General features: G+C 42.5%; 1 protein-coding gene across 10 annotated transcripts in view; it reads left to right on the top strand.

Moving 5' to 3' along the window:
- The window catches only part of LOC110535260 (lethal(3)malignant brain tumor-like protein 4), a 123,451-nt gene that overhangs the window by 50,682 nt on the left and 49,294 nt on the right, over positions 1–23,475 (top strand). For all 10 annotated transcript variants that reach the window (XR_005034557.1, XR_005034556.1, XM_036934847.1 and 7 more), the window contains 4 exons: positions 3,561–3,675; positions 6,685–6,796; positions 13,551–13,733; positions 15,631–15,780. Coding sequence is in view for 8 of the 10 variants with exons in the window: in XM_036934847.1 (XP_036790742.1) it covers positions 3,561–3,675; positions 6,685–6,796; positions 13,551–13,733; positions 15,631–15,780 (560 nt within the window). In the remaining 2 variants the exon portion in view is untranslated. The remainder of the gene's footprint in view (positions 1–3,560; positions 3,676–6,684; positions 6,797–13,550; positions 13,734–15,630; positions 15,781–23,475) is intronic.

Genomic DNA, 23,475 nt, shown 5'->3' with positions numbered 1-23,475 from the left:
ACCTGTCAGGTGGCTGGATTATCTTGGCAAAGGAGAAATGCTCACTGGCAGGGATGTAAACAAATTTGTGGCTAAAATTGGAGAGAAATATGTTTTTGTGCGTATGGAACATTTCTGGGATTTTTTTTTTCTCATGAAACATGGGACCAACACTTTACATGTTGCATTTAATATTTTTGTTCAGTATAGTTTGCGTATAATGTTGTTTATGTTGGAGATAGATATATATATATATATATATATATATATATATCTCCATCTCTCTAAAAACAAGTCCCTCACCGTTGCCGCCTGCTATAGACCACCCTCTGCCCCCAGCTGTGCTCTGGACACCATATGTGAACTGATTTTCCCCCATCTATCTTCAGAGCTCGTGCTGCTAGGCAACCTAAACTGGAACATGCTTAACACCCCAGCCATCCTACAATCTAAGCTTGATGCCCTCAATCTCACACAAATTATCAATGAACCTACCAGGTACCACCCTAAAGCCGTAAACACGGACACCCTCATAGATATCATCCTAACCAACTTGCCCTCTAAATACACCTCTGCTGTTTTCAACCAAGATCTCAGCGATCACTGCCTCATTGCCTGCATCCGTAATGGGTCAGCGGTCAAACAACCTCCACTCATCACTGTCAAACACTCCCTGAAACACTTCAGCGAGCAGGCCTTTCTAATCGACCTGGCCGGGGTATCCTGGAAGGATATTGATCTCATCCCGTCAGTAGAGGATGCCTGGTTATTTTTTTTAAACGCCTTCCTCACCATCTTAAATAAGCATGCCCCATTCAAGAAATGTAGAACTAGGAACAGATATAGCACTTGGTTCTCTCCAGATCTGACTGCCCTTAACCAACACAAAAACATCCTATGGCGTTCTGCATTAGCATTGAACAGCCCCCGTGATATGCAACTTTTCAGGGAAGCTAGAAAGCAAAATACACAGGCAGTTAGAAAAGCCAAGGCTAACTTTTTCAAGCAGAAATTTGCTTCCTGCAACACAAACTCAAAAAGGTTCTGGGACATTGTAAAGTCCATGGAGAATAAGAACACCACCTCCCAGCTGCTCACTGCACTGAGCATAGGAAACACTGTCACCACTGATAAATCCACTATAATTGATAATTTCAATAAGCATTTTTCTACAGCTGGCCATGCTTACCACCTGGCTACCCCTACCCCGGTCAACAGCACTGCACCCCCCACAGCAACTCGCCCAAGCCTTCCCCATTTCTCCTTCTCCCAAATCCAATCAGTTGATGTTCTGAAAGAGCTGCAAAATCTGGACCCCTACAAAATCAGCCGGGCTAGACAATCTGGACCCTTTCTTTCTAAAATGATCTGTCAAAATTATTGCAACTCCTATTACTAGCCTGTTCAACCAGTCTTTCATGTCGTCTGAGATTCCCCAAAATTGGAAAGCAGTTGCGATCATCCCCCTCTTCAAAGGGGGACACACAATTGACCCAAACTGCTACAGACCTATATCTATCCTACCCTGCCTTTCTAAGGTCTTCGAAAGCCAAGTCAACAAACAGATTACCGACCATTTCGAATCCCACCATACCTTCTCCGCGATGCAATCTGGTTTCAGAGCTGGTCAGGGATGCACCTCAATGACGCTCAAGGTCCTAAACGATATCATAACCTCCATCGATAAGAAACAATACTGTGCAGCCGTATTCATTGACCTGGCCAAGGCTTTCGACTCTGTCAATCACCACATCCTCATCGGCAGACTCGATAGCCTTGGTTTCTCAAATGATTGCCTCGCCTGGTTCACCAACTACTTCTCTGATAGAGTTCAGTGTGTCAAATCGGAGGGCCTGTTGTCCGAGCTTCTGGCCGTCTCTATGGGGGTGCCAGAGGGTTCAATTCTTGGATCGACTCCCTTCTCTGTATACATCAATGATGTCGCTCTTGCTGCTGGTGAGTCTCTGATCCACCTCTACGCAGACGACACCATTCTGTATACTTCTGGCCCTTCTTTGGACACTGTGTTAACAACCCTCCAGACGAGCTTCAATGCCATACAACTCTCCTTCCGTGGCCTCCAATTGCTCTTAAATACACGTAAAACTAAATGCATGCTCTTCAACCAATCGCTACCTGCCCTCCCGTCCAACATCACTACACTGGACGGTTCTGACTTAGAATATGTGGACAACTACAAATACCGAGGTGTCTGGTTAGACTGTAAACTCTCCTTCCAGACTCACATCCAACATCTTCAATCCAAAGTTAAATCTAGAATTGGCTTCCTATTTCGCAACAAAGCATCCTTCACTCATGCTGCCAAACATACCCTTGTAAAACTGACCATCCTACCGGTCCTCGACTTCGGCGATGTCATTTACAAAATAGCCTCCAATACCCTACTCAATAAATTGGATGCAGTCTATCACAGTGCCATCCGTTTTGTCACCAAAGCCCCTTATACTACCCACCACTGCGACCTGTATGCTCTCGTTGGCTGGCCCTCGCTTCATACTCGTCGCCAAACCCACTGGCCCCAGATCATCTACAAGACCCTGCTAGGTAAAGTCCCCCCTTATCTCAGCTCGCTGGTCACCATAGCAGCACCCACCTGTAGCACTCGCTCCAGCAGGTATATCTCTCTGCTCACCCCCAAAACCAATTCTTCCTTTGGTCGCCTCTCCTTCCAGTTCTCTGCTGCCAATGACTGGAACGAACTACAAAAATCTCTGAAACTGGAAACACTTATCTCCCTCACTAGCTTTAAGCACCAGTTGTCAGAGCAGCTCACAGATTACTGCACCTGTACATAACCCATCTATAATTTAGCCAAAACAACTACCTCTTCCCCTACTGTATTTATTTATTTATTTATTTATTTTGCTCCTTTGCACCCAATTATCTCTCTACTTTGCACATTCTTCCACTGCAAATCTACCGTTCCAGTGTTTTACTTGCTATATTGTATTTACTTTAATTTTACTACCCTTTTTTTGCCTTTACCTCCCTTATCTCACGTCATTTGCTCACATTGTGTATAGACTTATTTTTCTACTGTATTATTGACTGTATGTTTGTTTTACTCCATGTGTAACCCTGTTGTTGTATGTGTCGAACTGCTTTGCATTATCTTGGGCAGGTCGCAGTTGTAAATGAGCACTTGTTCTCAATTTGCCTACCTGGTTAAATAAAGCTGAAAATATATATATATATATATATATATATATATATATATATATATATATATATATATATATATTCCATTGTAGTTTCAAAGAGTCCTCTACTAGGAGCAGGTACTGTATTTTGAACCAGCTCTATGATCATTAAACTTGATGTTCTAAAATTTTTGTTTACTTCGGTCTTTAAATATTTCAAGTTTATTCAATACAAATTTCATTTTACTCTACATGATCACAGCACACTTTATGAAGAACAATGATATACTAATGTGGTTGTTTGTTTCTCTCTCTGTGTGTATCAATTTCTCTCTTTCTCTCGGTCTTTGTCTGTGTCTCGCTCTCTCTGTGTGTGTGTGTGTGTGTATGTGTGGGTGTCTCTCTCTCTGTATCAATCAGATCCATTTTGATGGCTGGCATGAGAAGTTTGACTTCTGGGTGGACTCTGACCTGCCGGACCTTCACCCTGTGGGCTGGTGTGCCCGGACAGGTCACCCCCTGGAACCCCCCCCCTGTGAGTTCACAACCCCTTTGTGTGTGTGCATGCGTGTGTGTGTGTGTGCGCGTCAGTGCATGCATGAGCTTGTGTTTTTCTCTGTGTGTGTGTGCGCACATCTGCGAGTGTGCGTTCTTCACTAACCGTTCCAACACCCTCACCTACACACAAACCAGTAGACTCCATTCTTCTCAAGGACCATTCCATAGCCCATGTATTGACCCTGTCCCTTTCAGAGGTAAATCTCACTGACATTAGAGCACAGCTGATAGAATGGTGCAAAGTATTTTCTATGGCACAGGGATTTGTAGTGCGCTACAAATCTTCATATACAGCCCCAAAACAAACTTTTTTTTCCATTTCCAAGTAGTCCTTCGTTGTGATTGACAGGTTGCCACAGTGCATGAAATGTCTTGACCTTGAAAATGTCTTGATCTTCAAAGAATGCCATCTGTTTTTCTCTTTCAATGTTGGCCGTGATTAGTTTTTCTTGACGTTTTACCGCTGACCAATTGTTTTTAGGGGTAGAATATAAATGACTGCAACGGAAAACAAGTTTAGAAATAAGAAACACAAGTCTAATCTTATTCGAAGTGGAGGACTCATCTCCTTCAGAGACTGTAACAAATCACTTCACTTCCCCCTTTGGGTTAACACGTCTGGGACGACCAATGAAATGTGTCTGTGTGTACATGAGTATGTCGGGGAGAAATAAGTTGTTTAATCTTGGCAACAGCAATACAGGCCATAAACCTGACTTGAATACCGTAGATCTTATTTTGGTTTGTGGTAAAAGTTTGGTGGGTGATGTATTATGGCAAAATACATTTTGGATGTCACTCTAGAGGTCTTAATCTCTTCATTTTGAAAATCTACCACATAAGCAAAGCCATAAGGGCTATTTGTCTACCCTGACACACAAACTATGTATTGGTATGTATTGGTCTTCCCCAGTTAACCCTGTGTAAGGCCTTTTCCATGCATTGTAACTCAGTTTTAGTTACTCATCACTCATGGGTTACATGTACCACTGATACCTGTACCACTGACTGCAGTTGCTGATACAAGTTAACCTACTACTTGCCTATTGGCTAAATCAAACAATGAAAATGTATTATGAATCCAAGATCAATGATAGAACGAATTATGGAAAAAAACTTTGGACTACTTTTAAATGAAATTATTGGCAGAAAGACCATTTTAAACTCCATCTTTTCATTGAATCAGATGGCTTATTCATCACAAAACCATTTGATGTTAAATTATTTGAATGATTACTTCATTGGCAAAATGGGAAAACTTAGGCAACAAATGCCAACAACGGACAGTGAGCTATCGTATTCATGCATAAAAAAACTAATGATGGGGAAAAAAAGCACTAAGTTAGAATTTTGTAAAGTTGGTGTGGGAGAGGTGGAATGATTATTGTTATTGATCAATAATGACAAACCTCCTGGCATTGACAACTTAGATGGAAAGCTACTGAAGATGGTTGCTGACTCTAAAGCCAAAGCAAACTGTTGGATATAATGGTATTTTACCAAATACAATGCTATTTCTCTGTAAACAAATTGACAACAGACTTTCAGCATGCTTATAGAGAAGGGTGCTCAACATGTACTGCACTGACACAAATGACTGATGATTGGTTGAAGGAAATTGATAATAAGAAGATAGTGGGAGCTGTACTGTTAGATTTCAGTGCAGCATTTTAAATTATTGACCATAACCTGTTGTTGATAAAACGTATGTGTTATGGCTTTTCAACTTCTGCCATATCGTGGATTCAGAGCTATCTATCTTTCTTTAATGGAAGCTTCTCTAATGTCAAAAATGTGAAGTGTGGTGTACCGCAGGATAGCGCTCTAGGCCCTCTTTTCTATTTTGACCAATGACAGGCAACTGGCATTAAACAAAGCCTGTGTATCCATTTATGCTGATGATTCAACCATATACCTGTCAGCATCCACAGCTAATGATGCCACTGAAACCCTTAACAAAGAGTTCCAGTCAGTTTTGGAATGGGTGGCCAGTAATAAAACTGGTCCTGAACATCTCTAAAACTAAGAACATTGTATTTGGTGCAAATCATTCCCGAAGTTCTAGACCTCAGCTGAATCGGGTAATGAATGGTGTGGCTGTTGAACAAGTTGAGGGGACTAAATGACTTGGCGTTACCTTAGATTGTGAACTGTCATGGTCAAAACTTATAGATTCAGTGGCATCATTAGCTGTGGATGCTGACAGGTAAAGCTGGGGAGAGGTCTGTCTGTAATAAAGAGATGTTCTGCTTTTATAACACCACACTCCAAAAATCAAGTCCTGCAGGGTCTGGTTTTGTCTTATCTTGATTATTGTCCAGCCATGTGGTCAAGTGCTGCAAAGAAAGACCTAGTGAGCTGTAGCTGGCCCAGAACAGTGCGGCACATCTTGCTCTTCATTGTAATCAGAGGGCTAATACAGATTATTTGCCAGTCTCTCTTGGCTAAGAGTTGAGGAGAGACTGACTGCATCACTTCTTCTTTAATATCAGAAACATGAAAGTGTTGAAAATTCCAACTTACGCACAGATCTGACATTTTCACACTTACCCAACCAGACATACCACCAGGGGTCTTTTCACAGTCCCCAAATTCAAGAAAACGTACAGTATTATATAGAGCCATTATTGCATCAAACTCCCTTCCACTTCATATTGCTCAAATGAACAGCAGACCTGGTTTCAAAAAACAGATAAAGCAACACCTCACAACGCCTCTCCCCTATTTGACCTATATAGGTTGTGTGTATGTATTGATATTTAGGTTGTGTGCCGTTTTTTAAAATCTACAGTATGTCGTTCTGTCCTTGAGCTGTTCTTGTTTTTTAATGTTGTCATGTTTTGTGTTGACCCTAGAAAGAGTAGCTGCTGCTTTCACAACAGTTAATGGGGATCCTAAGAAAATACCAAACACCAAAAACAATTGAGCATTATCCTCAAATGAAGCAAGGCTTGTGATTGTTGGTTTTGTTTTCGTCCCCATGCAGCACATGCAGGATCTTCTGACCTTAAGAGCTCCGTGACCCAGGGAGTGTGTCCCACCCCGGGCTGCAGGGGCGTGGGCCACATCAAAGGGGCCAAATACACAGGACACCACAGGTAAGACAACCGTTGATGACAACACTGTCTGACACTATGGCCCGGTCCAGTAACAACCCTAATCTCTAAAGCACTTCACGGAGATCTGAAAGGATTGAAAGGGATGAGCAATGTGTTATTAGCAGCACCTTGCTCTCTGAAAGCAGGATTCTACACTGACTTTTTACACTGGTGGCATTGGTGTTACCAACTGTTTCAGTTTGTGGCACCAGCACATGATTTGGTCGCCCAAAAATATATATTTTTTAAATAATTGATAATGGCCCTGCCTATGTCCCGTAATGTGCCTGCATTTCATAAAGAACCAGGCAAATAATAACTAGCCATCTTTTAAATTAGCAAGCCCTTGTGTTCTTACATTTGATTTAGATATAGTTACTGGAACAGCAAAGAAAATAGACTGTTAAAATAATACCAAAATGATATCACGGAGAAAAAAGAAACGGGGAGGACTGATTTCCCCCAGTTAAGGTTTTCACTCTCAATCACTTTTTTTAATAGAAAAACAAACACAATTTGATGTTAAGTCCACAACAAAGCTTATTTACAGTTGTAAATATGTACCAGATATATTATTGTCCCATTCACTCCTCTTGACCTGCACTGGAGCTCGTACCTTAAGAATTTCACTGTACTTCGCAACTACATCTGTGACCCTGTGCATGTGACTAATAAATACTCTAAACTAAACCACGTCAGGGGACCATTTTTTGGGGGGCTGGGATAAATTTGAGAAATGTATTTTACCCTTGTAATTCCGGTGCGCACCGGACAGACAGTTGTTTGGTTAGCGGTGTTTCTGTAGCGCACCTGTGATGGAGTTTTCCAAAAAACTGGAGGGACGCAAATAATCATGTTTCTGCCAGGCACTTTTCATTACCTTTCCATCTACCCTAAAATGGTTAGTCTATCATTAGCATCGCTAACGGCTACACAAAGTGATAGACATGCAGTTGAAGTCGGAAGTTTACATACACCTTAGCCAAATACATTTAAACTCAGTTTCACTATTCCAGACTATTCCTGACATTTAATCCTAGTAACAATTCCCTGTCTTAAGTCAGTTAGGTTCACCACTTTATTTTAAGAATGTGAAATGTCAGAATAATAGTCGAGTGATTGATTTTTTTCAGTTTTTGGGTCCGAAGTTTACATACACTCAATTAGTATTTGGTAGAATTGCCTTTAAATTGTTTCACTTGGGTCAAATGTTTCAGGTAGCCTTCCACATGAATTTTGGCCCATTCCTCCTGACAGAGCTGGTTTGTGACCAAGATTTAAATTCCTGACTTATGTCTTGAGATGTTGCTTCAATATATCCACATAATTTTCCTTCCACATGCTGCCATCTACAATTGTTTTTCTGAGGTCTTGACATATTTCTTTTGATTTTCACATGATGTCAAGCGAAGAGGCACTGAGTTTGAAGGTAGGCCTTGAAATGCATCCACAGGTACACCTCCAATTGAGCACTTGATTTGCTTTCCGGGACCGCCGGGAAGGTGGTTTTTGTACCTTCAGAATGGGAACAATTCACCTACTTAGCGAGCAGGGCAGCTGAAACGGGTGTACCTACCACCAACAGCACGAGATGAATAAAAACAAATAGAAACGCAAGGCTTTTATAGTTGTTGTTTTTGATCAACCCGGTTGATGACCACTGGCCTAGATTTGAAAATAGAATTATTACAATATTTTTCCACTGGCCTAAGCTGCCCACTGACGGGGATGATTGACTGGCCTGGAGAGTTTCCTTAAACCTCTCCTGTCTTGGGCCATATTTGCCTCTACAGAAAGTTGCTTTATTTTGGTTAATTACATTTTACTGCTTTTTAAATAAATCATGATGGTAAACATTTCAAATAAGGTTATTGTGAACTAAAAATGCAACTGTTTTGGTTGTAGTATCGAACCCCTGATAGGCTTGGAAGGACGTTCAGCATATTGCTTATACCTATCAAATCCTTTCTGGTATAGCTAAGGATGGTTTAGGCCAGACCTACGCCCAGCTTGGCTTTCCTGATAGAATGTCACCATTGTTTAGGGGCATCATTTATTTTTGCTCAATTTGCTGTTTGTTCCATTGATCCAGATTAGGAAGGTATAATACCTCAAATTAAGGTATTATCCACCAGCAGCTGGGGTTGGCAAGGTGAGACTTGGACGCTGTTGTCATTGGGTAATAGATAAGCTGCCGGTTGGTTGGCTCCATGCAACAACAGTGAGGTTGTAGGAGTGCCTCCACAAAGGGGAGGCTGACGAAGCCTGGTGAAGCCAACCCTGTAGCCTAACCCTCTCGCTGTCTCTCTCTCATTGAGCATCTGTCTGAGGATTCCTATCTACCCTGTAGCCTACCCTTCTATCTTGTGTCTCTCTCCCTGAGCATCTCTTTCTCTTTCTCGCTCTCATTCTCTTTATTTCTTTCTTTCTCTCTCACTATTTTTCTTTCTCTCGCGCACGCTCTCTCTCCCCCCTGAGCATCTGTCTGAGGATTCAACTCGCCCTCTGCTATTTTTGTACCACACCTTTTCCAAGGATGTAATCAACGCTGAATGTAATGAGACCATGCATATTCTTCTGTCTCCGGCCCTCTCCACTTGTGGGATCCTCCTGAAAGACCAATGATTACAATGGCTCCTGACCGACTCCTCAACCACAGTACCATTCTACGTATAAGCCCTGCTGCAGAAAAAAATAAATCCACCACATTTTAGAAAACCCGTCTCGAACCCAACCTCATTAGCAACTCATTTGCATTCTATATGCATGCATTAAAATGAAGTAGAAATGTAATCGCCTCTTTTGTTATGACAGACTTAAATATGTTTCTCTCTGAAAGGTTGAGGTTCTCTTCAGAGTAGTTCTCCCTATTGTCTTTATGATTCAAAAAAAAAAGTAAAACACTCACTCCCATAGAAGTGTATTCCGTCATTTCTGCAGTTGTAACGGTTTTCTTCCTGGGAAGGAGAGGACGACCAAAATGCAGCGTAGTTAGTGTTCAACATGTTTAATAAAAGACGATAACGTGAACACTACACACATACAAAATAACAAACGTGGCAAAACCCGAAACAGTCCTATCTGGTGTAGAGACACAAAGACAGGAAACAACCACCCACAAACCCCCAACACAAAAGTCCTATCTGGTGCAGAGAACACAAAGACAGGAAACAACCACCCACAAACCCCGACACAAAACAGTCCTCTGGTGCAGAGAACACAAAGACAGGAAACAACCACCCACAAACCCCGACACAAAACAGTCCTATCTGGTGCAGAGAACACAAAGACAGGAAACAACCACCCACAAACCCCCAACACAAAACAGTCCTATCTGGTGCAGAGAACACAAAGACAGGAAACAACCACCCACAAACCCCAACACAAAACAGTCCTATCTGGTGCAGAGAACACAAAGACAGGAAACAACCACCCATCAAAACACAACACAAAACAGTCCTATCTGGTGCAGAGAACACAAAGACAGGAAACAACCAGCCACAAACCCCAACACAAAACAGTCCTATCTGGTGCAGAGAACACAGACAGGAAACAACCACCCACAACCCCCGACACAAAACAAGCTACCTAAATATGGTTCCCAATCAGAGACAATGAGTAACACCTGCCTCTGATTGAGAACCATATCAGGCCATACATAGAAACGGACAAACTAGACACACAACATAGAATGCCCACCCAGCTCACGTCCTGACCAACACTAAAACAAGGAAAACACAAAAGCAGTACATGGAAGCTACTGTATTTAATACCCCCGCAAGGCAGTACACTCCAGAATCCTTAATCTTTTTTTTTTTTTTTTTACCCCGTTTTCTCCCCAATTCCGTGGTGTCCAATTGTTTAGTAGCTACTATCTTGTCTCATCACTACAACTCCTGAGGTGGCTCAACTGAGGTTGCCGGAGTTCATGTACTGTTTGAGCGAGCAGTTATGCAATCTCATTACCCCACGTGAATATTTATGCGTTGTATGCGTTGAGGGACCTTTGACCTTTTTATACATTATATTTGTTATTTAACATTTAGACCTTAAAGGGGCAGCTTATGACCCCGCACAAAAACTAGTCATGTCGATTTCCATCGAGATCACCTTGAGATAACGTGATTGGAAAGGGCCCGCTTTAGCTCTTTCCTGAATTTCAGAACAATCCAGCACGACCCTTTCCTCAAATTGACCTTATCTCTTATCTTATCTTTATCTGCATTGGAGGAAAGGACACAGAGTATGGTGACAGACCCATCTCCTTCTTCTCAATGCTCACTTCTGCTGCTGCAGTCTATTTCTGAGCTCCTCCTGCTTCAGTTGCTAGTGGTTCTGCTGTCCCATCATGCATCATTCCATTTTAATGAACACAAGCATTGTGGATTTCCACAGCGGGAGTCAACATAAATTGTCTCGTCCCGGGCTTAAAGTCTCCAGTCTGCAGAAGGCTCAGTTCCAATACCCTTATCAAAAATTTACATAACTGTGTTTCTCCTTGGTCCGCGCTACGGTTTAGTTGGTCCCAAGGCGGAAGACGGGGATAGTTGTGTGTGCTTGTGAAGTTATGGCAGCAGATACGTGTGTGTGTGTGTGTGAGGAGAATCGCATTGTGTTAGCAGCTCAGCAGTAAACGCATAATAACTTGATTAATTACTATATCTGTAAGTACATAAATAACAAAAACCGATTTGGCCGTTGTGTATCTTTCTCGGTCCAACATTTTCTAGATTTACCCCAGTATCCTTCCAACAGGGTTCTCTCTCGCTCTCTCGCTCTCACTCTTTCTCTCTCTCTCTCGCTCTCCTGCTCGTAAGTCTTCTTATCTACTCCTGTTTCCAGTGGAATTTCGTCAAATTCATGGCCAGACTTGAGATGCGTAAAGGGAGCATATGGATTGTAGTGGAGCGTGAAGACTGTATGATGGGGTTAGAGGAACTCCTCTTCGTCGTCTGACCTCTCACTCCTATGCCCTGAAACTAGCTGTACGTACCAGTCTTTCCTCTACCATTTTATATAGGCGGTACGGCCGCCCACTTAGCTCTGTTGGCCCCCTAGCTGACAGAGTTTGGCCACTTGGTTGACAGTTGTCACGTCAAAGCACGCCTGGATATGTTGCTTTGGGGATGTCCTCCCTTGAAAATAATAATGCGGAAAACAAACGAGAGCAGTTGGCCCTCACCCCAGTGACTTGCTTCAGTTGCTTGCTGTGACACTTTTGGGGACCCCTCTTCCACTCGTTACTGTCTTTTGTCGGTCATGGTTGGCCAGCTTTTCAGGCATAAGAATGTGAGAGTTGCCAGCTGTATCTGTAGATCTATACTCTCCCACTGTTTGCCAAGGCCTTAAATGGAAAATTCAGGATTTTGGCAATGAGGCCCCTTTGTCTACTTCCCCAGAGATGAACCCATGGATGTCACTTGTATGTCTCTGCCTGCAGTTTGAAGGAGGTTGTTAACTAACGTTAGCGCAATTGCTAACTATTGCTAGCAGATACCATAGACTTTCAGTCATTGCATTAACGCTAGTTAGCATTGGCTCATACTGGACGCAGCGACATAAAAATGCCCAAATCCCGAAGTATCCCTTTTAAAAGATAAGTACAGCTTCAACTTGAAAGAAGTGGAGTCTGCTAATTCTGCAGATGGGGCTGCAGGTCCCCTCGGCTCTGTGTGGAAAGGTAAGAGATGCTACACATCTCTGTTTATAAGGGCAGTATATTTTAGGTATTACTCAGTCTTTCATCACCAATGTTCTCTTAGTCAGTCATGGGGTGTGTGTGTGTGCGTGTGTGTATATATGTGTGTGTGTGTGTGTGTGTGTGTTACGAGAACAGCGTCACCTTCCCAGCCAGCCAGATGGAGTTGCATCCCCAGATGTGAATGCGTTAAGTCCCCAAAATAAAGAGTTTCTCAGTTCTCTCCTGTCAATGACACGGCATCAAGCTAATTAGTATCAGAACCCTCAGAGGTATTAGACTAATATCAATGGAAAAACATTGAAGAGCTTTGTGCTCTCGCTCTCTCTCTCTCTCTCTCTGTATCTCTGTCTCCCTCTCTTTATCTATCTTTCACTCCATTTCATACTTCATTTGCTGCATTCTCTCATTTCTTCATCGCATTTTTTGGCCTCTTCATTGTGGTTTGTAATGTATTTTTCATGTTTATTTCAAGGTTTGTCTTCTTGCTGTTTTGTGGAACGTTGTTGCCGCTTGAGTCACGGTCTAAAGTGGAAATTCACTGAACTAAAATAAGTATGGGAGGGAGGGGAGAGGAATAGGGGGGAGTGGGAGAGGAAGAGAGCGGGGAAAGGACTTGAATCCTCAGACATACAGAGCTAGCATCGGAATTTCTAAACTAGTGATTTGCTGCAGAAAATGTGCTCTAGCCCAGCGAAGCCTAGAGATTCATATAATTAAATACTTTGAACAGCCACACAATAGCAATATGTCTCTACTCTTTACTGTGTCTGATGGCCTGGAACTCGGCACCACACGCTGAGCAGTTTTTACACTGGTTTTCTCCGCATCGTAATTTTGAAGGGCCGGTTTGACTAATACGCTGTGACAGACTGGGCCAAACTTGTCCTGCTGCTGCTTCCTGGGCTGGCCGACTGAGAAGTGCATGAGCTTGACGCCCTTTCTTTTCTCTTCTCGCTCTTTCTTCCTTGCTCAATCTTTCTGTCTACTTTTCTCTGTCTCTGTCACTCTCTCTCTCTTTCTCTCTCACCCCTCCCTCCTCCTTCCTCTCCACAGTGCCTTTGGCTGTCCCTACTCTGACATCAACATGAAGAAGGAGGCCGTGCTGCCCGACCGTCTGGGCGGCGAGAAGCAAATCACCTTTGTCCCTGTGCACTTTGTCCAGAAGACCAAGAGGCTGTGCACCGCCGATGATCAGGAGGAAGCCACGCCACCCCAGGATGTTCCCATGGAGAACAGGTGAGGGGGTGTGATGTCATTGTGATGACGCGTCAGGGTGGCTAGCTGGCCATGTTTGAAACGGGTTAAAATTCTTCCTTCCATCCTCACTAATGAAAGCTTTCACCCATCCTGACATGTCAGATATAAGCGATGAGTGGAGGAGGAAGGGATGCATTTTTAGTCTTTAAACACTGTGCCGGTGTCGCTACCCAACTGAGATTTCTAATTGAAACTGCCTACAGCCTTGGAAGGAGGGAAGACTTGGCTAAATGCAATCCAATGTAATTTAACCATTGTCTCCCATTCCAGTGAAGGAACCTGATTCTGTTCTAATCTAGCAAAGGAGCAGCTGTCATGACATTTTTAAGGCTTTATCTAAAAGGCATAAGAGAGGACCGCACGCCGCTCTCTGCAAATTCCAAGGTGACAATGTTTCTGTCCAGCGATGGAGACGAGCCAGATCACGTGTTGTTGACTTCTCTGTCAGATACGTTTTTAAGGGCGGTGAATTGCATTTTCCCACCGTGTCCACAGCAGATACATAAGTGTTTAGAATCAGAAGTGTTTGGTTAAACGCCGACTCAGCACCGCTGATCGGCTTAGTTTACACGCTGCTCAGAGGGATTTTCTGCAATTGCATTGGGTCTGCTCCATCCATCTAGGCCCGGTCGGGCTGTGGATGGCTAGCCTGCCAGAGTTTACAGTAGGAAGCTTTTCAAGTCTAATAGCCTAACGGGAGCCGAGCCGTGATGGACAGTTTTGATATAAAACAAACTTGATTATCAACTCCGAGGCGTCTTTAATGTTTCGGATGTAATGTCAGATTAAAATTTCATTTGTCGGGCTGTTTAGAGAAGCTAATTAAAGTAATGCTGTGTTTGTGATATGATTTGGAATGGTGTCAAGTTGTGGTACCTGCCAAAGACTATAAGAGTAGGCTGTACTAGTGGTTACGTTCAAGGTCAGCATTTGTTTTAGTGATTATAGATCGCTTACAGTATGTGAAAATGCTTCCTTAAATTTGTATTTTATTATCTTTGGTCTGGGCCTATAGTACAAAAGCAAGACCATTGGTACTCCTGCATGCACCTCTCAGTGCGGACTACGGAGGAATCTCGCTGTTGGGTGTGTCTAGACACTGTTCTTACAGCATCCAATACAGTTCTGTGTTATTATTCCACTGTAGTACTGACAAAAACATTTGTTCATGCTATGGCAACACTGTAACGTGTGGTTGTATGAAATTGAGCCCATATCCTTGTCTTTAGCAGAGAGCATCCTCACCTGAACTTCATGTCTCCTGTTAAACACACATGTTGATCTTAAATAATTAAAATCAACTATATGTAGACGTCCCACATCTCCTCTAAGGCTATTTGCAGTCCCTATTGATTTTCTGCCCGCCTGTGTAGCTGTCTTTCTAATGTTTATCCTCCCATTCTCTCTACATCATTCACTCTCTCCCTTTTTATCCTCTCTCCCCTGCCCACTCACCCTCTCGATCTCTCTCTCCCTTTTTATCCTCTCTCTCCCCTTCCCACTCACCCTCTCGATCTCTCTCTCTCTCCCTTTTTATCCTCTCTCTCCCCTGCACACTCACCCTCTTTATCCTCTCTCTCCCTTTTTATCCTCTCTCCCCCCTGCCCACTCACCCTCTCGATCTCTCCCTCTCCCTTTTATCCTCTCTCCCCCTGCCCACTCACCCTCTCGATCTCTCTCTCTCTCTCTCTCTCTCTCCCTCTTATCCTCTCTCCCCCTGCCCACTCACCCTCTCTCTCTCTCTCTCCCCCTCTCCACTCCCCCTCTCTCTCCCTCTCCACTCCCCCTCTCTCTCTCTCTCCCCCTCTCCCCCCCATCTCTCTCTCTATCTCTCTCTCTCTCCCTCCCACTCACCCTCTCTCTCTCTCTCTCTCAGGGTAATGCTGTCGGGGTACGAGGGGGCTTCTCGCCTCAGAGGTCGCCCCCCAGCCAACCCCCTGGTGAAGAGAGAGCCCAGGGAGGAACCAGCCACGGCTCAGGGACAGAAACTGCTTTCTCTGGGGAAGAGAGGCCGGCTACCCAGCAGGTAGACTATACACTACACCTCAGGCCATAAGACCTTTTTTTGTGTAACTTTTATTTAACTAGGCAAGTCAGTTAAGAACAAATTCTTATTTACAATGACGGCCTACACCGGTCAAACCCAGACGACGCTGGGCCAATTGTGCGACGCCCTATGGGACGCCCAATCACAGCCGGTTGTGATACAGCCTAGATCTGAACCAGGGTGTCTGTAGTGACGCCTTTAGCATTGAGATGCAGTGCCTTAGACCGCTACGCTACTCGGGAGCCCTGTTAGACTACTGAGCTATCTGAGCTGTACTGAGCTGGCCTGAATATGTATCCATGCTGCAAACGACAACGTGAAAGGAATATTACAAGTCAGCACTGTATGGTTCGGGTCAACACAATATGTGCAAATGGTATTGTGAGGCCCTCCGATCTCCCTACCGTGCTGGGAGAATATGAGGTAGTGTGGTTTCACTACTCTGCATCTTCGGATAAGACCGGTTACTCTGGTGAACCATAGTAGTTGTTGACCATGTTGTTAGGATATGTACGACAGGTGATTGATTTTTGAGTGAGAGGAGGTAATTACTGAGCTGAATTTCTTGAAATTAAATCTGTATTATTTTATTTTTGTTTGTAAATAGGAGGTCTGATCATTTGTACTGTACTGTATCTTCCAAATGGCAGCCATTTTGAATTGTACTTTTGTGCGTCGGTATCTCCTCCCAGTCCAATTTCCTCCTCTGTCAATATTATATGAAAGCGTTAGGCATCTCATCTTATAGCACCACCTGCATCATCTTATAGCACCACCTGCATCATCTTATAGCACCACCTGCATCATCTTATAGCACCACCTGCATCATCTTATAGCACCACCTGCATCATCTTATAGCACCACCTGCATCTTATAGCACCACCTGCATCATCTTATAGCACCACCTGCATCATCTTATAGCACCACCTGCATCATCTTATAGCACCACCTGCATCATCTTATAGCACCACCTGCATCATCTTATAGCACCACCTGCATCATCTTATAGCACCACCTGCATCATCTTATAGCACCACCTGCATCTCCTCTCTCTGAGTCAGTGTGGGACTGCTCTGCGTCTCCGTCACATCGGTCTCTGTGCTTTCTAGCAGGGCCTTTTTATACAGCCGCCTGTGCTGCCACCCGGCTTTTAGCGAGGCTCCCTGGGGCTGTTGCCGGTGGGGTTGACAGGGTGTTGATGCAGGGGCACTGATCCAGAACTGGCCCTGGGCTCCACTGGCTCCACTCGTCTCAGTCTGTCTCTGTGGTTGGAGTGTGGTCAGAGCACTTCGATGCTGTGCAGATCCCAGAGACACGAGTAGGGATGCGGAGGCCAGGGACCTCGCCATACGATACTTCCCATGATACTTAGGTGCCGATACGATTCTATATTTATCCAACATATTGCACACTATATGTCTTCTGCAGAGAGAAAATGTGTTTTGATCAGTCAGGGATATAAAAGTGTTGTAAACATGTTGGCTGACTATATAAAAAGACGATGGAGAACAAGATATAAGATGAACAATACTGGCGCAGGTACAGCCGACTAGCGCTAGCTAACGAGTTTGAGTCAAAGTATTGATTTTATAATATAATATAGTCCAAAATAAAATTGTAACATTTTCTTTTTCTTTCTTCCCCTCTGTCACTAAATACGAGGCATTTGTTTACACACACACACACACACACACACACACACACACACACACACACACACGTAATGCTGGATTGATTCAATTAAACCTCCAATCTCCCTAATCCCACAAAACCTATTTTAAATTAGAACAGAATCCTACTGTATCTGCAGTATTGATTCAAGTCAAACCAAATATTACCCCAAGACATTTCTAGCCAAAGTCTAAGCAATCATAAATTCATAAATGAAATAGCTACAGATCCCTACAGATTGTGTTTTCATCACTATCCCTACCTCGGCCACTATGATTTACCCTCTCCTGTCAGCAGACTGATGTGGTATGGGAGAGACATCCCCGCCTCGTCCAAAGCTCATGTAAACGCAAATGCTCTGTCATTACAGAGCCGTACTGTCGCAGATGTTACCTGAGAGAGCAGCAGGAGGGAGGGAGGGCACAATAATATCATATAGAGCAAGCAGATTATAGAACCCTGCATCCTAGTGAGATTGATATTTAATGGTTTTCCCCTCATACAGCCCACACTAGCCAGGCACACACTAGCCAGGTTCTCCTGTTGTTAGGGCTAGACAGGTTCTCCTGTTGTTGGGGCTAGACAGGTTCTCCTGTTGTTGGGGCTAGACAGGTTCTCCTGTTGTTGGGGCTAGACAGGTTCTCCTGTTGTTGGGGCTAGACAGGTTCTCCTGTTGTTGGGGCTAGACAGGTTCTCCTGTTGTTGGGGCTAGACAGGTTCTCCTGTTGTTGGGGCTAGACAGGTTCTCCTGTTGTTGGGGCTAGACAGGTTCTCCTGTTGTTGGGGCTAGACAGGTTCTCCTGTTGTTAAGAGGAGGAACTGATGGTTAAACCCTTTGTGAAAGATTACCGCATGCCTTGAAGATTATGCAAGTTTCCTCTTAAATAAAAAAGAGAGGTGCCTAAGCCTAAAATTAGGATTGTAGCTGATCCGACTGTATTTGACAAAAAACATACATTGGAGTTTGTTATGCAAGACATCTGTATCAATATTTCCTGACCTGGCATCTCTCCCTCGTGATGCAGTAAAAATAAAATCCCAGTATGCCTTTATTCTGCAGCAATGCAGCAGTCATATTTTGTCTCCTCTCTATCTTATTCTGTCCATAATCTGCTTGAGAAAGGGCGGTAAAGGCATAGAACAAAAAATAAAAAAATTATGCACAGCATCACTTTCTATAGGATTCATACATCTTTCCACGGAATGAGTGCAATTTTTAATTTATTTTAAAAGCCTGTTTTATTTAAATTAAGTGACCTTTTTAATATCGACCACATGGAGAATTCAATAAATCAGGTTCATTCAGCATTTTGACATGTCCCTCTATGTACCCTCTGTGACTTCTATGAAGATTTTAACCCACTTAAGCTTCAAAACGTCTCAAAGTTTTTACCATCATTTTAAAGCGCAAGTTTTTTTGTTGCTTTGACAGAGTCATTTCTGAAGATTATAATGTATTTAATGTGATGAGTGATTCATTTACGTCTGTGCCTCATTTTAAAGGTCAACTTTTACGTGAACTGAACTCTTGTTTTAATGTGGTGAAACTAGTCCTTTTAAAATATTTTTTTTCAAAAGAAACATTGAAAATGTAATAGTGAGACCATCGTGTAAAAGTAGGTGAGCTGGTTCTACTCTTTTTGTCCATTTTCGGGTGTGTTATGATACCCATAGATAGACAGGATAGAAATGTTTTTAGCGATTTCAACATTTTTATGAAGCTCGCATTCAATTGCCCCTCCCTGTTGCACACAACAAGCTTCCGTTCCCCCTGTCACAATAGGATTTATGGCTGATTTAAGATGAAATCATCAACTCTGTTAGGGTCAGCCCCGTTTGCTCTTATTTGGCACTTAATGGGCACTTACTATAGTCATTTTTTAACTTAACATCTTGATGGGATTTTATACTTTTTTTGAACATATGCTATTTATGACAGTGTACAAATTAGGTGAAATCAAATGTGTTTTTTTTTTTACCAAGTTACACTTCTCAAAAGGTACAGAATTGGTAGAACCACCCTCATACATCCGTTTGTTTACATTTTTAAAAAAAATGAATATATAATGAATCGTTGATTAGTTTCCTGGGCCGTCCTACCCCCTCGCCCTCTTTTCGTCTCATTAATCGTTGGATGTTTGTCGACTCAACTTTAAATTGGGGGGGAGAAGAGACCCCTGGAGACTTTTAAGTCATGAACTTGCTGCTCTTTGAGCTGATTTGAATATCATGAAACATCAACAAACTATTCCTCTGGGATGGTGTTTGCTCAACTTGGCTGATCCTCAAGGTTATTTCTGTCTCGGGCCAGTCTTGGAAATACTGACATTTCTTCCATGGGAACTGCCTTTAGTGCCTCGATTTCAGGCTCAATTCAAAAGTACAGCTGCTACTGTACATGATGTATTTACTGTACCAGTCAAACGTTTGGACACAACTGCTCATTCAAGGGTTTTCCTTTATTTTTTACTATTGTCTACATTGTAAAAATAGATTGAAGACATCAAAACTATGAAATAACACATATGGAATCATGTAGTAACCAAAAAAGTGTTAAACAAAGTAGCCTCCCTTTGCCTTGATGACCGCTTTGCACACTCTTGGCATTGTCTGAACCAGCCTCATGAGGAATGCTTTTTGAACAGTCTTGAAGGAGTTCCCACATATACTGAGCACTTGTTGGCTGCTTTTCCTTCGCTTTGCAGTCCAACTCATCCCAAACCATCTCAATTGGGTTGAAGTCTGGTGATTGTGGAAGCCAGGTCATCTGATGCAGCAATCCATTACTCTCCTTGGTCAAATAGCCCTTACACAGCCTGGAGGTCTGTTGGGTCATTGTCCTGTTGAAAAACAAATGATAGTCCCACTAAGCGCAAACCAGATGGGATGGTGTATCGCTGCAGAATGCTGTGGTAGCCATACTGGTTAAGTGTTTCCTTGAATTCTAAACAAATCACTGACGATGTCACCAGCAAAGCACTCCCACGCACACACCTCCTCCTCCATGCTTCACGGTGGGAATCACACATGCGGAGATCATCTGTTCACCTACTCTGCGTCTCACAAAGACACAGGGGTTGGAATCAAAAATCTCAAATTTGGACTCATCAGACGAAAGGACAGATATCCACAGGTCTAATGTCCATTGCTCGTGCTTATTGGCCCAAGAAAGTCTCTTCTTATTGGTGTCCTTTTAGTAGTGGTTTCTTTGCAGCAATTTGACCATGAAGGCCTGACTCATGCAATCTCCTCTGAACATTTGATGTTGAGCTGTGTCTGTTAGTTGAACTCTGTGAAGCATTTATTTAGGCTGCAATTTCTGAAGCTGCTAACTCTAGTGATCTTATACTCTGATGAGAGCCAGTTTCATCATAGTGCTTCATGGTTTTTGGGACTGCACTTGAGGAAACGTTCTTGACATTTTCCGTATCGACTGACCTTAATGTCTTAAAGTAATGATGGAATGTTATTTCTCTTTGCTTATTTGAGCTGTTCTTGCCATAATATGGACTTGGTCTTTTACAAAATAGGGCTGTCTTCTGTATACCACCCTACCTTGTCACAACACAACTGATTGGCTCAAACAGATTAAGAAGGAAAGAAATTCCACAATTTACTTTTAACAAGGCACACCTGTTGCTTGAAATGCATTCCAGGTGACTACCTCATGAAGCTAGTTGAGAGAATACCAAGAGTGTGCAAAGCTGTCATCAAGGCAAAGGGTAGCTACTTTGAAGAATCTCAAATATAAAATATATTTTGATTTGTTTAACACTTTTCTGGTTACCACATGATTCCATATTTTTTATTTCATAGTGTTGCTGTCTTCACTATTATTCTACAGAATAGAAGAAAATTGTAAAAATAAAGAAAAACCCTAGAATGAGTAGGTGTGTCCAAACCTTTGACTGGTACTGTATGTAGTGTCATAATCTTAAGTAGAGGTCGACCGATTAATTAGGGCCGATTTTCAAGTTTTCATAACAATCGGAAATCGGTATTTTTGGATTTGGGCGATTTTCAATTTTATTTATTATTATTTTAAAAAACAAACATTTTTTACACCTTTTATTTAATCTTTATTTAACTAGGCAAGTCGGTTAAGAACACATTCTTATTTTCAATGACAGCCTAGGAACGGTGGGTTAACTGCCTTGTTCAGGGGCAGAACAACAGATTTTTACCTTGTCAGCTCGGGGATTCAATCTTGCAACCTTACAGTTAACTAGTCCAACGCTCTAACCACCTGATTACATTGCACTCCACGAGGAGACTGCCTGTTACGCGAATGCAGTAAGCCAAGGTAAGTTGCTAGCTAGCATTAAACTTATCTTATAAAAAAACAATCAATCATAATCACTAGTTAACTACACATGGCTGATGATATTACTAGTTTATCTAGCGTTTCCTGCGTTGTATATAATCGATGCAACGCAGGGGGATGATTTATCAAAAGTGTATTTGCGATAAAAGCACAGTCATTGCACGACTGTACCCAACTATAAGCATCAATGCCTTTCTTAAAATCAATACACAAAGTATATATTTTTAAACCTGCATATTTAGCTAAAAGAAATCCAGGTTAGCAGGCAATATCGCGTTCATTGCACGCAGTCAGTGTATATGCAACAGTTTGGGCCGCCTAATTTGCCAGAATTTTACGTAATTATGACATAACATTGAAGGTTGCAATGTAACAGGAATATTTAGACTTATGGATGCCACCCATTAGATAAAATACGTAACGGTTTTGTATTTCACTGAAAGAATAATCATCTTGTTTTTGAGATGATATTTTCCGGATTTGACCATATTTATGACCTAAGGTTCGTATTTCTGTGTGTTATTAGGTTATAATTAAGTCTATGATTTTATAGAGCAGTCTGACTGAGCGGTGGTAGGCACCAGCAGGCTCGTAAGCATTCTTTCAAACAGCACTTTTGTGCGTTTTGCCAGCAGCTCCTCATTGTGCTTCAAGAATTGCATTGTTTATGACTTCAAGCCTATCAACTCCCGAGATTAGGCTGGTGTAACCGATGTGAAATGGTTAGCTAGTTAGCGGGGTGCGCGTTAATAGCGTTTCAAACATCACTCGCGCTGAGACTTGGAGTGGTTGTTCCCCTTGCTCTGCATAGGTAATGCCATGCATTAGTATTGCCTGCTAACGCTGCTTCGAGGGTGGCTGTTGTCGATGTGTTCCTGGTTCAAGCCCAGGTAGGAGCGAGGAGAGGGACTGAAGCTATACTGTTACACTGGCAATACTAAAGTGCCAATAAGAACATCCAATAGTCAAAGGTTAATGAAATACAAATGGTATAGAGAGAAATAGTCCTATAATTCCTATAATAGCTACAACTTAAAACTTATTACCTGGGAATATTGAAGACTCATGTTAAAAGGAACCACCAGCTTTCATATGTTCTCATGTTCTGAGCAAGGAACTTAAACTTTAGCTTTCTTACATGGCACATATTGCACTTTTACTTTCTTCTCCAACACTTTGTTTTTGCATTATTTAAACCAAATTGAACGTTTCATTATTATTTATATTTTTGTATTATATTAAGTTAAAATAAGTGTTCATTCAGTATTGTTGTAATTGTCATAATTGCAAATAAATAAAATAAAAATTGGCCGATTTAATCGGCATCTGCCTTTTTTTTGGTCCTCCAATAATCAGTATCGGCATTTGAAAATTCATAATCGATCGACCTCTAATCTGAAGTAGTCTTGTCTCATACCTGTACTGCAGGGCTCACCAATCTTTCCTCAGTCAAGATCAGTTTCTGAGTCCAAAAGCAAGCCGAATCAACTGCACCTACCGCCAACAGTGCTAAATAAGTAAGCAAGGCTGTATCGGCTCTCTCTTCCGCCTCCAGTTGGAACTGTATTGAACGGACATCCTGGCATCACCGGTTGACTGTGGGGAGAGGGGATCAAAACAGGGCAATGTGTCTAAAGCTTTAGCCTCGCCCTCGTTCTCAGACACCAACGGGCTTAGAG

This window comes from Oncorhynchus mykiss, chromosome 11, assembly GCF_013265735.2.
Source record: "Oncorhynchus mykiss isolate Arlee chromosome 11, USDA_OmykA_1.1, whole genome shotgun sequence".
Taxonomy (NCBI): Eukaryota; Metazoa; Chordata; class Actinopteri; order Salmoniformes; family Salmonidae; genus Oncorhynchus; species Oncorhynchus mykiss.
The sequence above is the reverse complement of the archived record's forward strand: the minus strand, read 5'-3'. Positions and strand labels throughout refer to the sequence as shown.